We start from the raw sequence: 19615 nt of genomic DNA, 5'->3' as shown, positions 1-19615 counted from the left end.
ATACGGCTAACAGGAAAAGTCTCTCATCATGATATCATAAATCTGAAATTGTCTGATACTTCAAAAGAATTTTCCGTCTTACTAGTACCATTTTACGTTTATAATTAAAACGCAATTGTCGTATTAAGTGTCCGACAGAAACAGATTGATTTTATTTGGATGTGAAAATAAAATGTTCAATCAAATGATAATCGCGCGTAATTATTTATTTTTCGAGTAAAATGACTGTCATGCCATGTGCCTCCATCCAGATTTCAGTCTTTGATGCCGAGTATGTGGATAGAGTAGATGTAAAAAGAATGAAGTTTCGACTTTCGTGACATCACATCTTCGGACGTTCAAAACTTCTCTTCATACGACAAAAAGGCCCATCTGGTATAATCGATACCGCCTGGGGACACAAATATGCCGTAGAAGTTAAAGTTTGAACAAAATCTCAAAGGTTCTCAAAATCAGTTGATAACTTTATACTTCCAGGTTCAATTCAATGTATTTAGTTAAAATCATTAGCCATACAAAACTTCATTATTCTTATACCTATTGATAGTGTTTCGCATCAAATTTAGTCTAATTATATATATGGATAATCAAATAACTTAATAAGCAGAAATCCTGAAACTAAGCTTTTTATTTCGCATAGTAATAAAGCGAAGTCTTAGGCTTACGTGATATTACATGGAAAACTTTAGTAGCAACGTGTGATTTAAATAAAATACACGCATATCGGTGATGTTTTACCCAAAATATATATGAGAGACGTTGAAGGGGAAGGCGAAGTTTGAAATCTCAAACTCTCTAATATCTAATAAAGTGAATACGTTATCTATTACACTTAAGAGTCATTTCACATTTTATTTGTTTTTGTTTTTTTTTTAAAGCTTCTTGATTTGACAACTAATGTTCAACCATTGTAACAGGTGTATATACTTAGTTATCAAGTTGCCTCTATACATTAAACAGATTAAATTCATGATTAAACTAAAGACTACGAATCGAGGTTCGTCCCCGGGTGAGGCGTATATGATAGCATTTGTAAATGATATACGGATCATCGGTTACTACAACAGAATGACGTCTGTAAAATGGTTTAAGAAACAAGAAAAAGCTAAAATTGCTTGATTCAGAAGCTTGTTCTCAGACATGTGCTCGTTTATAAATATTTCTATTTTCATCCTGTCTCACTCGCTGAATCATAACAGAATTAATTTGATCACGCATGTAGATGCTGTCTCGGTAAGAAAACAGGATAATCGCAGGTAATACGTTTATTTATACTTCAACATAAGCAAGGCGGTATCTTCAAGGGCGTTCATCTTTTGTTTAGTGGGAGCTATAGTCTCGTTACATAACGTAACATTTATGTTATATTGTTTCCTCAAAGGTAAATGGTGTTAACACTCTGTATAGAAAACACAACAACTGGTATAGATTGAATAACGGGTATTTATCAAAAATACCAAGATCTAATTTGAAATAAATTATATAAATTATACATGGTTTTCTATATCTGGGCGACAAGTTCGAATGTATCAATATGAATATGAAAAAAGTAATGATAAATAATGTACGTTTGCACATTTACTGCTTTCGGAAAACAAAGTAATGTTGTGTTGTTCTTTTTGTTTTCTCTCTATTGGCTGAACAAACTCTTGTAAGCCAATAATAAAAATAGTAGTGACAGAGATACTACAATATACAAAGAGGATAGAAAAATCGTTTTAATACTTGTGTTACGCATCATATCAGTTTGGTTTAGATGCATTAGCGGACAACGTTGATCTTTCTAACAAAACTTCCCATAAATGTTTATGTACGTGTAAGCTGCCATTGAATGCGATGTTCGTGAAAGTTGCCATTGAATGCGATGTATGTGTAAGCTGCCATTGAATGCGATATACGTGTAAGCTGCCATTGAATGCGATATACGTGTAAAATGCTATTGAATGCGATGTACGTATGTACGTGTAAGCTGCCATTGAATAAATGTTTGTGTAAGCTGTCATTGAATGCGATCTACGTGTAAGCTGCCATTGAATACGATGTACGTGTAAGCTGCCACTGAATGCGATGTACGTGTAAGCTGCCATTGAATGCGATGTACGTGTATGTTGCAATTTAATAAATTTCAATATTATCTTTTGCACAATATTTTATGCATATTTACAAATGTTCTGACTGTATTGCATGCTCATTCAAAGTTTCATATTATTGCACTGCCATTTTAAGCCGTAAATAATTTTAAAATGCATTTCTTTCAAAAATATTGTCGGTCCGCGGAAAGCGTCTTCAAAAATAACAAATGCTTTCAAACTTCCCGAGTGTTCTAAGAAAATATCAATACATGGCGCACATTACAGGTATCCAGAGAAATCGGAAGGTAAGGGGCATATGATAGGGTATGTAACAATAGCTAACTCAATGTTTATCGATATAAAATATCTTGAATTTCCTGCTGAAGCGAGAGAAAGTGTCGGCCATTTCTCCGTGCATGTCGTCATTTTAAGTCACGTGATACTGATTTGGATGCAACACTAAATCTGCTCTGTTTATAGAAAAAAAACTTATTAGATATTGACCACAGATTTTATAAATTCAATTTTATAGACATTATCACGTTGTATTATTGTTAAAAATGATCTAGATATTTTAAAACATGAAATGGGGTATTTTCAATTTTGTAAACCATTCGGTGCCTTAAAACAGTAAGAGTAATAAAATCTATAACATGATCCCCTGGAAGGGTTGAACTCAACCAAGGGATATCATAGCAAACCCAGTTTCATTTCAGGAAATGAAATGCACACACCACTCAAGCCCTTAGCACCAGCTTAAGACTTTAGGATTCAAGAGGACCATTAGTAATACAACATTCTGTATATGTACTGTCACGGTCGCTTAGCTGCTCTCTGGGTGGTAGTTAAACTCTGTAACAAGATTCTCTTGAAGCCACTAGTAGTCGATGAAGAGGAATTCTATTATTAAATGAGTGGATTCAATGATCCCAAATAACTAGAAAAATAGTATCACTGAGTCCAATTACAGAGAGTCACCATTCAACTCTTCAACACTGTTGTTAAATCTTAGTGTTATTGGAGACTATGAATATGATGAGCATACCAAAACTCTGCTGATTTTAAGTTTGCAATAACGAATGGATGTCTAAATATACTAAAACTTCAGAATAAATGGTAAATGGACTTTGAAATGATATTTTGCCACTTGATTTGCAGCTTTTCGTATTAGGTTCAATTTAGTCATTACATACAGCGCTATTCTTCATAGGCAAAAACATTTCTGCAGTTCAAACACATTTGACATTTAAATTCTCCAGCATAGTCAGTGTTGTTTTTGTTGATAATCAGACAGAAATGATTTTTGACCCCCTTTTATCATAAGTAAACATAAATTTCGAATTCAAACTCTTTACTAGTCAAATCATGTCAGTATCGAAGAAACAGTCATAGGAAAAAAAATCTTGTTTTTCATGTATACAAGCTATAGGTATTATATCTCTGAGATAACTGTTAAAACAAATTTCATTTTTTAATACGATTCTTGCCTTTATATGTTATATTCTAACACGATCCGCAGCAATTGCTATATAAACATACAGCGAAATCGCCTATACATGAATCTACGATAAAATATGGTTGGCTGTTACATTTCACCCCCTATGATTGTGACATAAGAGATTCTACTTCAGTTCCATTACAAACGAACTATTTAAGGGCAAAACGGTTGAAAACAGCATTTCAAAAACATAAATATGATACAAAGTCATACTGACTTATATGTATGTGTAGGACCGTAAAACACGTTCTGATCTCTACGAGCGAATTCAATTAGCTCAGTTATGATTCAGCGGTGACGTCATAAATGTATGACATAATGATGTGACGTCATATAAAAGTTAAGCTCGTAACTCGTAACACAGGGTCAACTCGCCTAATTTGATGATTCTGTTCATAATTAGTTTGCGAGCTGTTAGATTACTAATTTATAAATACTTCTCAAAATTCTGATAAAAAAGAAACAAATATCTATACGTTCCATTTACCATGCAACACTTTCCAACCGTAGGTGGTAAATTGTAACAGTATATGACCCGAATGACGTATTACGCTGAAAATGTAGTACTGTAAAATGCGAATTATTTGCGGTGTTAGAATCGAAATAATAAATCTGTTCCAATAATTTTATCAATTAATAAAACATGGGCAGTCGTTTGGATGCGAATAATTAAATCACTCGTGCAACGCACTCGTGATTTAATTATTGCGCATCCAAACTCCTGCCCATATTTTATTAACTGATAAAATATAGGAACAGATTTATTATTTCTTAAATCATTAGTATTTTTGTACGACTTCCAAACTACTACCCACGAAAGAAATAATTTTGAGTCGTTATTTTACAACCTTCTGTTTCCGTAACATAAATTTGAAAAAAATTCTTTTTCTGTACTTTTGTTCCATTTACACAAAGTGCTTGAGTTATCCGTCGGAAAGGCTCAAAACTTGTTGAACAATGTCTGTCAAAAGGACGCGGAGCCATTGTAAATGTAAAACTAACTTTAAAATCTCGTTGCTAATTCAAATTAAGAGATGGATATATACGTGGATGAGTACACCTTTCTAAGTACTGGATAAACTTTGTCTCTTTTCCATAAACTTGTGTCTAAATGTTTAAGAGTATACCGTTATCAGGTCTTGTGTTCGTATGTCAGGTAGAACTATGGTGGACCTTTATATGTTTCACAAATAATCGAAAATTACCTTTATTAGTTGAAGGGAACAAATTATGTTAATGTAACCATTTAAGTAAATATCACTTAAAGACTTTCAATTTAGCTTGATTATATATCATTTAAAAAGCATTTTGTATTAGGCATTTTGTATTAGGCATTATGCATTAAAAATTAGTATGAAACACCGACATTTCATAGATTCCTACATTAATATAAGCCCTTTGGAAGAACCATCCTTTACGCACCGAAGGTCTTTAGTTGCATGTCGTCATCCACTGTAATAATGAATCAATTGCTGTAAAACCGAAACATCTTGTTATTATTAATTGAATCTAAAATATAAATTCTGATTAAAAACAAGCCCCTTTGGGTTCACAGATGAACTTTGTAAAATAAAGAAATAGCAAAACTAATTCCTTTTTAAAGATAACCCAGGAGATTGTTTTTTAATTTAGTCATTACCAGCTTCTGAAGCAGCTTTCATGTATACGGCATATCCCTTAATTTCTATGGCCTCCTTTGAAATTTTAACTTACGAACGAGCTGTTTATTTAGAAAAGGTGAAAAAGTTCTGTGTGCTGAGTAAACTAAAATCTTTTTAAAGGGGTGGGGGTGGATGGGGAGGACGTGCGTATGAAGGCCTCTTAAGTTATTGAAAACGTATAGCAAACACATTTCTAATGAACAGTTTTATAGCGACTTATTTTTAGGATTGAGTGTTATATTTATTCCGTTAAGATGGGTGTGAACTACATTGGGATTTTTAAGCAAATCCGTGAATTATATTAGCTCGTAAATTCGAAGAATATGCAGACACCTGCATCAGCGTCACGATTTTATTAAGTTTTCTATGTAAGCTCGTATCGCAATATTAACTCATTGGAATACACTTAATCACTGTGATTATCTGACATACAGTGCATAGGTTCCATAAAAATCATAAGACACTATTTCAGGGATTTCACGATTTTATGCGAAAACAGCAGGTTATAGTTCTTAATTTTTGTAAAAGGTTTTACATTTCAACATTTATATTTCCAAAGTTTGTTTTATTAAACGCACTTGTTGGTAAGGCTCTATTGGTAGTGTAGTTTGTAGTATTTCTTTCTTAAATAGTATATGATGGCACCATTAACCGGGGGGATTGAACATCTATATGCAGCTCGTCTGGGCCTACCATGTGATGCTTTAAGCACTGGTATTTGCAATAGGGGCAAAATGACCTCAAGGGGAGGGATGCAATCATGACTGTTTGTTACAATAAGGCTGTTATTATTATTATTGTCATTATTAATATTGTTATGAAAACTATTATTAATATTATGTACAACGCCATTGAATATATCATTGTATAAAATAGGCGTTTAATCAAATTATTCAGTTTCAGTCAATTTACAGGATAAGCTAAATACAGTCTGCGTATCAAATTAATAAGGGTGTGATTAGCCGATCGATTAAGGTCTTCTAGGTAGAGAAGTGTCTTCCAGACCACTGCTGTAATTATTCGTCGTAGGTTAAACGAAACATAATTGCACCCCTATGAAACCTTTGTGAAAAATTAAAAGAGAACCATTTAAATTGTTAAAGTGTGGTGTTTAGTTTTGCTATTTGAAAAATGTTAGATAGATGATAGAATAACACAAATGATATGAAAACGTCATAAACTTCTTGTCTTATTACAATTCGCCATCTTTTCCAAAGATATTTCTTGTTTGTTTGTTTTTGTTTTGTTTTTCTTTTGTTTTGTTTTGTTTGTTTAATTTTTTTGTGTGGGTTTTTTTTGTGTTTTTTTCGCTGTTGTATTTTTTTTTTTTTTTTTTTTTTTTTTTTTTTTTTTTTTTTTTTTTGTTTTTTTTTCGGGGGGGGGGGGGGTTTCAAAGGTGATGACCCTTTAAAAGCTACATTTGTTTGGTTTTTGGTCCAAAAATATACCCCTTTTAGCTCACCTGAGCCACAGACTCAAAGTGAGCTATTGTGATCACTCACCGTCCGGCGTCCGTCGTCCGTCCGTCCGTCTGTTCACACTTTCCTTTAAGCAACATCTACTCCTAAACCACCAGGCCAATTTTAATGAAACTTCACAGGAATGTTTCTTGAATGGTCTTCTTTCAAAAAATGTTCAAAAAATATTGTATTCCGTACAGAACTCTGGTTGCCAAGGCAACCGAAAGGAAAAAATCTTCTTGTCCAAACCCACAGGGCCTAGGGCTTTGATATTTGGTGTGTAGCATCACCTAGTGGTCTTCTATCAAGTTTGTACAAATAATCCCCCTAGGGTCAAATATGGCCCCGCCCCGGGGGTCATATGCTTTATATAGACTCATATAGGGTAAATCTTTGATGGAAATTCTAATGGTTTCACATAGTTTACATAGACCATAAACCATAGGGCCAAGGGCTTTGATATTTGGTATGTAGCATCATCTAGTGGTCCTCTACCAAGATTGTTCAAATTATCCCCTTAGAATCAAATATGGCCCCGCCCCGGGGGTCATATGCTTTATATAGACTCATATAGGGTAAATCTTTGAAAATCTTCTTGTTCAAAACCACAGGGCCTAGGACTTTGTTATTAGGTATGTAGTGTTATGTATATGAGATTCCTTCTATAAATTTTATTGATTAGTCAATGTTTACTGACCTAGTTTTAAGACATCATTTAAATGAGTTGTTTTCTACTGTGTTCCAGAATATCCTACCTTAATACTGATAAACAGTGTATATTAATTATTTTTAGAAAAGATTGTCCTTGATTTTTTCCATAATGTTCTTTTTATTCTTAGTGTACATGAAAGTTCTGGAACCTTATATTTAAATAGGGTACTGTCTAACAAAAGGCCAGATCTTAGATTATTACTTAACGAAACTTTCCTGTATTTCTTAATAACAAAATATTACCAGTTTGGATATCTAACATTTGAAGGATTTACATTAAAATTTCTGGATTTAAAAAGTTATCTTTGAAGAGAGGAATTACAATTTTTGGATATACTAAAGTTACTTTTGACCTGTTGTAAAATATTGTGGAATTTATTCTGATTATATTTAAATTTGACCTGGACAGGATTTGGACTATTTGTACATATAAGATTGGATTTTACGGCTCTTTGACATTTTTTAGGGTATTTGAATTGTTACTTAAATTCATGAATAAATTTTTGTTGTTGTTAATAGTTGCTGGTTTGTCTTTCTGTTACTTTTTACTGTAACAAGAACTTGTTACCATTTGACGTAACAGTAGCATCATCTAGTGGTCCTCTACCGAAATTGTTCAAATTATCCCCCTAGGGTCAATATGGCCCCGCCACTGGGGGGGGGGGGCACATGGTTTAAATAGACCTGTACATGAAAAAGCCTTTAAAAATATTCTTGTCTTAAACCATAAGGCACGGAGCTTAGAAATTTAGTATGTGTTATGCTCTATTGGTTCTCTACAAAGACTGTTCAAATCAAGACCCTTCGGTCAGTATAGAAACAAAGAAAAATATCAAACAGGGAATGCCACGCACCAAAAGCGCAGCCTCCTCAAAACGAACCCCCCAGGCCACACGCGGTTAGTCCCTTGTTTTACATAGACTTATTTGTTTTTGAAGCAGTGGCAAAGAAATTCGAACCGCAAACATAATGTTTGATACAGATTTTAATATTCATCTTGAATTGTCATAACCATGACTTACTGACCTACTTTCTTGTTTTTGAAGGTAAAGCATAGAAATTTGAACCACGTTTATAACTTTTGATACTGATTTCAATACTCATCTTTAATATTCTTAACCCTAAACTACTGACCTATTTTCTTGTTTTTGAAGCTACAACAAAGAAATTTGGACCACCAGTTTAATTTCTTAACAGATTTGAGTTGTTATCTTGAAATATCTTTACCATGACCTACTCACCTTGTTTTTGTTAGTGACGCTTAAGCAAAGAAATTTCTTTAAGCAAGCAAACTCATGTGAGCGATATATGGCCATCATGGTCCTCTTTTATGTCTTTGCAATATTTCGCTTATTTTTGTTTGTAAGCTAGTACTTAGGTAATTACGAGTGGGAAGGGGTTAAACTTTACATAGAGAATATTACATGAGTGACTTTTCATATTGAATTTACTAAACGAGTTGAATAAAATAAGGCGAGGCTCTGTCGAGCATTTTATCAATTTTATTCAACGAGTTTAATAAATTAAATGTGAAACATCACAAATGTAATATTCTTTTCATCACATGTTAGCTTTTCATGTTGAAACATCAAAAACTTCTACTGTCTTTAACTACTATAAACAAGTCAAATTGACAAACGTCTCCAATATTGTACAAGATGACCAACGTCTCCTATATTGTAAACGACGTCGGCGTCAAAGCTTTATTAGACTAGTGTATTATCAATTTTATGTAATGGCTTTGTTACACACCTGCGACGTCAAACATGTATTAAATACGTGTTCACTGTGTTGATTTGATACGCAGTGCACAATTCCATAATCCTACTCTGCATTTTTACAAGGTTATCCCCTTTCGCAGTTTTTGGGGTACATTTTTGTATGTAAATTTGTATTTCTGTAGCCCTTTCTGGATTGAAACTTCACACATTTGTTCACTGTGGCAATATGACATGCTACGCAAAGATCCCGTTAACACTATTCTGCTTCATCAAAGAAACGGCTCATTTTAGACGTTTGGAATAATTGAGTGTTGCTGTCCACTGACAGCTCTTTTTAAAGAAGCTTGTCTGTTTTGAGTAATGAATATCAGATCTTTACAACCTTGATTAAAAGATCCGCCCAAGTTAATTTGTGTCGATTGTCGTAAGAAAGGAGTGGGGTTTTTTAATAAATAAGTGTTTGTTTTTCGCCGATTCGAAACTAGAAAAACAATGAACGAACTCTTTCGCTCATGTTTTTGTAAATGATGTGAAATCTTGCGAAAGATATTGCCCCGATTTATTTTGCACCATTGTTGTTTTCCAAGAAGGTTAATCAAAGCTTGATTTTTAATGTGGATTTGTTTACATTGTAAAATTTTAGGTCATGACAATTTTCAAACTTTGTTTGGTATAGTTATAAACAGTTTTATTAGAAGTGGTTAAGATTAAACTGTTTTGAGACATACTGCATGTTATTTTTGAAATTGTACGCTACGCTTTCCTACTCTGTTTGACAAAAAAGGCAAAGGACCCTAGGAAAGGTAGTTCTTAAATCCCAAACGGACTGAGCTGTTATGTAATTTGGCTTCTGGCCTGCTCCGCCGAGCCATTAATGGTGTTTCTCTTGGTGCTCTATGTTCTGCAATGGCATTGAGTATATGTTATTTTTGGTCCTGGTCCTGAATGTTTTCTTTTTATTTAAAATTGGATATCCATCCTTGTTTTTAGTCAATAATAGATAAAAGTGAGTGAAAAGATACCTCCATTTTCCATTCGTAGCAATCAACATCTGTGGATATAGACAACGTCATTACTAAAGCCTTCTTATCATTATTGTCTTCATCATCATTATCGTCGTCGTCGTCGTTGCCGTCGTTACACAATCATCTTTATTAGCTTCTAAATTACTATCTGAGGCAACAACTATTATGTCTAAAGGTAACAACTGCTTCTTATTTAAAATTCTAAAGGTATTAGAAAACAAACCAGCAGCTATTAAAAATAATAAATATATTTAGAAAAATAACACTTCAAATACCATGCAAATTTTAACTAGCCATAAAGTCCAATTATAATATGCAAGAACAGTCAAAATCCTGTCCTGATCAAATTTAAATTCAGTCAGTATTAATTCCAAATTCCTCACACAGAATTTAAACTAAATGTAGTTTATCCAAAGAATATAAATCCTCTCTTTAAAGATGATTGTTTTATCCACAAAGTGAATCCATCAAATGTTATATGCTCAAGCTGATAATTCTGCCATTAAGAAATGTAGGGAAGTTTTTAATACGAACTTACTTTAGGTTCTGTCCTGTCCTCAGACATTTCTCTACTTAAAGCGTCATGGAAGGTTCCAGCACTTACATGTATAACCAAGAATAAAAAGAAGATTCTGAAAAGAAATTCAGAATAACCCAGACTTGAAAAATAGTATAAACATACTGAAAAAACCATCTATTTTAATCTACAAATAACTTATCGCCATACTTGATGTCTTAAAACTAGAAAAGGCTTTGCGATGAATAATAAAGTGTAAGACTCTTTGATGCTTTTCTCCTAAATTCAGTAAAAACGGACGGAGGGAGAGGATTTTTGTATTTGAGGAATTCTCTTTTAACGATGTTTCTTATTACAGATCTGGTGCAGTCGTTATCATCGGAGCGCACGGCAAACATAGGCAATATTTACATGTCAGCACGCAATTAGATTACAATATGAATAATATACTGACTATAGGTTGGATTTAGGATTACCATGGTTACAAAATATATTCATGAAAGATAAAAGATTTCAAATCGCTTGAATCCGGTATATACCGGAGCCTTTAATATATCACAGGCGCGCCAGATCTGTTTATGTCACAGTCATATCTTAATTACCATAACGCAATCTGTATCCGTGGCCGAGTGGCTAAGGTCGCTGACTTCAAATCACTTGCCCCTCATCGATGAGGGTTCGAGCCTCACTCGGGGCTTGAATTCTTCATGTGAGGAAGCCATCCAGCTGGCTTACGGAAGGTCGGTGGTTCTACCCAGGTGCCCGCTCGTGATGAAATAATGCACGGAGGGGCACCTGGGGTCTTCCTCCACCATCAAAGCTGGAAAGTCGCCATATGACCTAAAATTGTGTCGGTGCGACGTTAAACCCAACCAAAAAAACCCAACCAATCTGTATCAAAACAAGGAAGAATATCCAACAGGGAAAGCCACGTTCAAAAAACGCAGCCTCCCCAAAGACACACACGAACAACACTCGCACACTACACACACACACACTCACACACGCACACGCACACGCACACATAAAATAAACACACAAGGACAAAACAAACAAATACAGGAACACAGTGGGGCACCGCCTTGGAACGGTCAGTGGCAAAACAACCACTGGGGAGTTTAAACCGGTTTATGGTGCACCTAACCTCACTCCTTACCCCCACCATGTTCCAAAGTCACAAGACAGTGTAAATAAAAGTTATCCCCGCCAGGTGAAACCCTAACATACGTAAAGGCAACAGAAGGCATTTAATGTAAAACACAAAAATGCTATTATATAAATGCAATCCTTAAGAACCTAAAACGTATGTACTCAATGCCTTTGCAGAAGACAGAGCAACAAGGGAAGCACCCTTAAGGGCCCAACAGGCCAGATGACGGAAATCATAATAGCTCAGTCCTGGTGGGAGTCCTCCACCTGTTCCGTCAGACACAATCAAAGAGGAAAGCGTAGCGTCCAACTGTAAAAGGGCTGAACACCAAACATGCGGTGTTTCTCAAAATAGTTGGGTCAAAACCTCTTTTCATAAAACGTTTAATCACTTTACTAAATACAATTGGAAAATTGCCATGACCCAAAATCTTACGAAGTTTGTAAACCAAATCCCCTTAAAAAGCGGGTTTTGATATACCTCCTCATACTTTAAACTTTTAGCATTTCAGTACGTTAACGCAATACAATTTTGCATCATGACCCTTCCTTGGATATGGAAATACATCTGATACATCGGTATAATGACATGATACCGAAGTTTAAAGAAGATAATGTATTATAAGTTATTGTGGAGAAACAAAAGATCAAGACAAAATCTTACACTGACTGCACTAAATACACGAAAAAAAAATTACATACTTGACATCATTTTTTTTTAATTCTTAAGAATAAAACGAAAACTCCATTAACAGATGTCTAGCACTGTCTTATAAAAAAAAATGTGGCCGAAATTTACAGATCGCCGTCTACATGAATAAGTTCTATTTTTCTGAAAGGAATTTACATTTCTTCATGCAACGCTGAAAGACACGTGTGTAACAGCCAAATCAAAATAGAAATTATCAGTCACAGACTCCTTTGTTTAACTCTTAACATTTACAGTATTCTCTTATATGGACAAGAACACTCTAAATTCATCGTCTGTAACAAGACCGAGAGACCTTCCATTACAGTGATGATATTAGCGAAGCTGATAATAGATTTTGAATCATGAACATTAATTTCAATATCTTAAACAAAGTCATTAAGAAAAAGATAGGTTCAAATGTACGAGAGACCTTTCATTTCAGTGACGACAGCTGATAATAGAAATCGAATCATGAATATTTATTTCAATATTTAAAAGAAGTCATTTCAAATATATTTAGCGGGAAATTTGCATCGGCAATGATCAATTTAACAAGAGAGCAATAAAATATTGTTCAATGATTATAACAATATTTTAAAGCTGTAACATATGTTTAATTGCTCCGGTACATTACAAGTCTAAAGCGTTTAGGTTTTAAGGTTTGTGTGAATGCCTCATACATTTCCTAATTGCAGCGTACAGAAAATCTTCATACTGACTTGATAAGATGACTTGACTTATATTTTACAGCTCCTTTTTCAAGCTTTTTTGTGGACAGATTCAGTTGTCGGACAGCGGTAATGTTATCAGGAATACTTTTTGCGGCTGGATATCTGGGTACAGCATTTGCGCCTAACATTGAAACAGCAATTTTCACCTTGGGAATCGTTGCCGGTATGCTCAATCTTTAAATATAAGTATTGTTTTATAAATAGAAACTCCAGATGGTTTATTAAAGGCAACCTTACATTATAAAATTAAAGCTTTCAAAGGTAGTCCTGTTAACAAATTACAGCCTCAGTAACTTAGTAGTAGAGCGCCCACTTTAGTATGGGAGGTCATGGGTTCGCTCCCTTTCCACATCATAAAAACAAAGAAAAGTATCAAACAGGGAATGCCACGCACCAAAAGCGCAGCCTCCTCAAAACGAACCCCCCAGTACGCAAACGCGTGCACCACACACACACACACACACTCAAAGCTTACACATCAGGATACCATGGCCGTGAAACATGGTACTGATTCAGATATAAGTTATATATAATTCTAGTTAGGACATTAAATGATTCTATTTATCAGAATGAAATGAAACAATCAACAAAGATTAATACGAAAATGTAGTTGGAGAGACGGACCGCATAAAGTGATTCCTATAAACCTGGAAAATAATGTTTGTTTGGGGGTAATGATTATGTTTTTTGTTGTTGTTTTTTTTGTTGTTTTTTTTTATGTTTTTTTTTTCTCTTTTTAATCAGGTTTTTTATCAGGAAGGAAAATAATAATGTCTTTTAAAACACAACGGCTATGTTTTCACAGTTAACTTACAAGACCTTTTATAACGAAATGCCTAACGACTGGTGGTTATACATTTCACACAAATTCACCCCTGATTCTTATATATATATATATTTCTGCAGGTTGTGGTGCTGGTGTTGGATATACAGCAAGCATGGTTGTCATTGAATTCAATTTCAAACGTAGACGCCACATTGCTTTAGGTTTTGCGGTTTCTGGAATGGGTGCCGGTCTCTTTGCGCTCTCACACCTGATGCAACTGGCTCGCAATTACTATGGATCTGCAGGGTTTTTTATTATACAGGCCACAATGTCTCTGAACATTGTAACGTTTGGAGCGATGTATTTTCCAAGTCAACTGGAACTACATACACAAGAAATGCGCAAATGTAACAAAGATAATGCAAGGTCCGACAAATCAAAATCAAATTCCAGCGAAGGCTTTACGCAGTATTGCAACGCTTTATTTAACAAACCAATAGCTCTTTTGAGTGTTGGAATGTTTTTTAACTGTGTCGGGACATATTTGATATATTTGCATCTGCCCGTATATATTGTGTCGAAAGGGTTCACTGATAATCAAGCTGCATGGATGGTATCAGTGACAGGTATATTGGCTGTCGTTGGCCGTATAATAACCGGATTCGTTGCAAATCTGAGCATGTTCAAAGAAATTTGGCTATACGCAGGTACATTGGGCGTCGTTTCTGTTATCACAATTGTGTATCCGCACATATCATATACATTTGCAGGGCATATCGTCTTTGCGGCAGTCCTTGGTACGTTTTTCGGCAGCTGCTATGTACTGATGACGGCAGTAAATATACGTATTGTTGGTATCAAGTTTGTGTCTGCAGCAGTAGGAACTGAGCTTTTCTTTGGCGGAATTGGTGCAGTTTTAGGACCAGTAATTGCTGGTAAATACAAAAACATCTTCTTACATCTAATTTTACATCGTCTAATAATCATAATTTCACACACTAGTATATTAGTTATCAAGCACCTAAAAATATCTTCTGTTTTAAAATTCAAGACTAATAAATAATAAAGGAAAGGAACCCTCTTTGAATGTGTCTGAAGTAACAGGCAAAAGTCTCTATGATACCTTTAAAATCCAACCGGAACTAAGCTGGTTTGATATTTGTCTTCTGGCCTGTTTCGTCGAGCCCTTACGAGAGGTTTTCTTAATGCGCTGTCTTCTGCAAAGTAAGCCATTGAGTACACGCGTTTTTATGTTGTTTTTTGTTTCTTTTTTTCTCCTTTTTGTTGTTCTTAAGGTTAATTTACAGGAACGTTTTTTGTATTTTACATGTTTTGCTTTTGTTTATACTGTAATTTTGGAACATGGTGGGGGTAGGAGTGAGTGTAGGTGCGCACCATTCTAAGGCGGTGCCCCACAGTGTTCCTTTATTTGTTCGTTTTGTCCTCGAATGTTTGCTTTGTCTTTGTCTGTGCTTGCCCGTACATGTGCTTTTCTGTGTATACTAGTCTTGCGCACATCCGCGCGCTTTTGGGCGGCTGTGTGGCTTCACCTGTTGCATATTCATCCTGTTGATCGTTTTATCATAATGTACTATTTGCCTTTATTTTCAGGTGTATTGGTGGACAATGGCGGTACATACGAACAATCGTTTACTTTTGCAGGTATAGTAAATATCATATATTTTCTAAATGATAATCTTTGTCGTCCGCCATAATATTGAACAAACATTTATAAACAACCGCATTTGTGTTGACCTTTGGTCTATACGGGTTTTGGACAAACAATTACATCATTCATGTGATTAAATCAGTTATACATACAGCGTAATAAGATATCAATATTAATTGAAAATGTGAGAATCACAGGATTTGAAGCTGATAGTATTAACATTTTGCATGTTCTGCCGCGCTGCGGCCGAGGTGCTGTAAATGTGAAGAGCATATGTTTATTTACAGGTTAAAACATCTGCAAAATATCAAGGGATAGATTGGTACCCAAGCGCAGTAAGGCGATGGTATCCCTATATCCCGAGTAATTCTGCAGACGTTATGATACGAAACGAACATGTGTTAACGCTATTCTAGCATAAAACTTGTAAAACATTTAAGAAATTAATATATTGTCCATCAATCCGTTATTCGTTTTAACCTTGGCGCTAAACGCACATATGTAAAAATAATGTGACAACAGTGCGTGAGTGCGAAACTTTCACGATTAACACATTTTACTTTCCAGATTAAACACCCCTGACAGCGACAAACACTGTAGTTTTATGTTAACATACCCGTTAAACACACTAAACTCGCTTACATGATACCCTTAACAAAAGTTAAGTTGTTGAGTTGTTATACCCACCTAGTAAAATTAAAAAAACGTATTTGTATACATACATAGTTTTCATAAAGTGCCATACTGGCCAAATACGAGTATCTGACAGTGTTCACAGCACCAGTTTTACGAACGACTGAGTTACTGTCTCTCAACATTACAATATTTACTACGTATCTAAAATTCAAGCTTCTGATACAGGAACGCTGTTTTATTTTGCAACTCCACAGACCGCTCAACACAACAAAAACGAATTCGCAGATGTGTTCATACGGCAGTGCACATGAAATTCGCATGTAATTCCATGAAAAGCGGCGTATAGTTCCCAGTTAAAATAAAAGAGAAAACAATAGGTAGAACTACACAAACTTGAATTTAGAAAGGGGATCTGAGGTTATGGAGCCTGCATAATATATAAGTTAACATTTACTTAGTGTATTTGCCAGTTGATATTTGTTAGTACATAAGTAAGTCTTCAATTTGAGAGAATTGTTCCATTGGCACAGTCACAATCAATACCTTAATTCTTTTCAGGTGTTTGTATCTTCCTAGCGGCAGTTTTAAGCATTCTTACAGTGTGTCATAATGTTCCTCGAAAAGAATTGGAAAATCAGAATGCAGACGAAGATAGTAAACCTGTGAAGCTGATATCAGTCACTTCATTGTCTATGTAAGACATGATAACTGATATATCGTGAATTTGTTGCTAGTTTCCTGGATACTGGCTATTAACAGTAACCTATATAACAGGAGAGAAAAGGGGAGAAGAACTATATCAGTTCTTTTTCGTCCTAATCCCTTTCATGTAATATGTTTTCTTATTTGTGAAATGTAATTGTAATTAGGCCGGATATAATGTCAGAATCTCAAACTGATTCCAACATAGGGTTTCATTCATGATTTACAATCTTTAGTTACCTTAATAAAGAATCTAAACCAAACTCTAAACATTAGAGCAGTTTCCTTTTAATTTAACAGGGTATTGCAAATTTAACTGAAATAAAAGCAATTAAACGAAGAACATTAGTATCATTTCTCTATTCATATGCTTGTATTACATATTAACACATTACAAAGTAGTTTGAGAAGATCTTCTAAATAGTTGCTGTAACTGTTAAGGTGCCGCCACAAACACAATTTAATAGCAGTTCATATTTTCAGGCCTAGTATTTTTCTCTTGAAAATTGCACTAAAGTCTTAACAGTTGGTCAAATTATCATCAACATGGAAACACATGATGATTTATAGTATATACGCCGCTTGGGAAATGTTTGAGTCTCGTTTAGACCGAAAGCTTACCCTAAAATATTGAAATCTTACGGGCATTCAAACTCCATTAAACACATATTTACAAAAGACAAAATTTAGTTCTTTTTGAAGTACAATATGTATACTGCAAAATCTTATGGAATGTTTGTCAAAATTGTTCCTGGTTGTTGCATTTGACACAAAAATACAACTCCATGTAAATTTAATTTAAAAAGTTGTTTGTACATGCATTACTGACCACAGCTAGCTAGGTAAACCAGTACACATCGATTGTTGAATGCAACACTACACTAACTCTATTGATTTATATTGGAAGATAAGATAGTTTTTCATTGTACAGTCAACCTATAATATCATCTGTTATTATGTCACTGTATATTATGTGTGAACAGATTTACAAATTGGATAAATTGGATTTTTGTGTATAATTCAGTAACCATGTAAAATTTCAAAATAAATTCTCTAAGACTGTGTTCTTTACAGTCTGATTTACAATTGGTTGTAATTATTTTTTTTTACATGATAGAATATATATTGAATTTGACTAAATGTAAAATTGCATAATTTTGTCATTTTAGCCAGAGAAAAATATCTAATAAAGCATAATACAGGTAGTGAAATGCAAATCCTTTTACGTGCATATGTTCAATTCAGAACATAATTTATGACAAAATTATTGACTTTAGTGCAATATTCAAGAGAAAAATACTCGGCCTGAAAATATGAACTGCTACTGAATTGTGATTGTGGCGGCACCTTAATGTATTGTAGCAAAAGTTGATGTTATCAAGTACCCAACTCATCTGCAGTAACATTGGGATTACATTTTTCTTTTCAAATCCCCTATAAATGTTTTTTTTCTTGTTTCTGACTTTGAGATACAATTGTTCGATGTTCAACTACTTTTAACTCCAATGCCGACGAGTTTGTTTAAAATTCTATGCTCTGAATTTGGCAGCTATGTTCTGAATTTTGACACCCAGTCGCTTTGTGACAATAATGATAAAATACTAAACGGAACCTACCAGTTCTTTCCAGAAATCTAAACATTTCATTTTATTCTGATATTTAAAAGAACATTTATGCTATAGTATACCAGTAGTAGAAAATTACAGCACATGATCAACAGTAATTGACACAATACGTATTAGAGAATTCTAGATGCAATATCTCAAAAAAATGTGGAATGATATTTTAATAGTTTCGTTTCCTAACATATTACTTATTCCACACCAAAACGTTTATGTTGGAATTAGTTCAACCTCAAAAGTCAAAATGACCAGCCTAAATGCAATTTTGAAGTAAATAATTATATTTTAACTAACGGTAACGTACTTATTAACAAATTATATCTTTATAGCAGATTTTCCTTATGCTCTATGCTTATGATATATCACCGTCATTTATTCAATATCGACACTAAAGCATCATGCTGCTTGTTAATTGTTTCGCAATGTAGGACTTGGTATTAAGCCAGATTACCGCTATCTAAAAGTGACAGAAGTGTAAGGAGCTATCGGCATTTACGTGGTGGCACTATCGCAATACCTAAAAGCACTTTGTGTAACAATGCAACATTTCAATGTAGAGAAGAGTTTGTTTGTTTGTTTGTTTGCTTGTTTGTTGTTTTTTATATATAACGGTATATATAATGGTGGTTTGGATTTCAATAAATCATGTACATATACGTTTGTTGAAAATGTCTTTGATAAAAAAGAAATTATTTTAAACTATTATGCTCCGAAATGCAAAACAAAGTGGTTGGGGCCTTAAAATGTACTGGTTCGATTCCCGGTCGCGGCTGATATCCCGACTAGTGTTCAGTGCTGGGTGATTTACTTAAAATGGTACTGTTTCCAGCAGTATCGGCCTAAACTGGATGTTGGGGAGGTAAATATGACGTCTGCCGTGGCCTTGGCTTGGAACAAGTTGTTCCATTCATTCCAGTTGGGAACTTTCGTTGACTACTCACGTTAAACAAGGACCTTTACTTTACTTTTACATCACCATGTTGT

At 34.4% G+C, this 19615-nt stretch overlaps 1 protein-coding gene across 1 annotated transcript in view; it reads left to right on the top strand.

Annotated features, from left to right (window-relative positions):
- LOC123547598 (monocarboxylate transporter 9-like) overlaps positions 1-19288 on the top strand; it is a 38069-nt gene extending 18781 nt beyond the window's left edge. The window contains exons 2-5 of the mRNA XM_053551883.1: positions 13256-13399; positions 14143-14937; positions 15614-15664; positions 16866-19288. Of these exons, the coding sequence (XP_053407858.1) occupies positions 13256-13399; positions 14143-14937; positions 15614-15664; positions 16866-17005 (1130 nt within the window). The 3' untranslated portion in view covers positions 17006-19288. The remainder of the gene's footprint in view (positions 1-13255; positions 13400-14142; positions 14938-15613; positions 15665-16865) is intronic.
- The last annotated feature ends 327 nt before the right edge of the window (positions 19289-19615 follow it).

Source organism: Mercenaria mercenaria, chromosome 9, assembly GCF_021730395.1.
Source record: "Mercenaria mercenaria strain notata chromosome 9, MADL_Memer_1, whole genome shotgun sequence".
In the NCBI taxonomy this organism is placed as follows: Eukaryota; Metazoa; Mollusca; class Bivalvia; order Venerida; family Veneridae; genus Mercenaria; species Mercenaria mercenaria.
The sequence above is the reverse complement of the archived record's forward strand: the minus strand, read 5'-3'. Positions and strand labels throughout refer to the sequence as shown.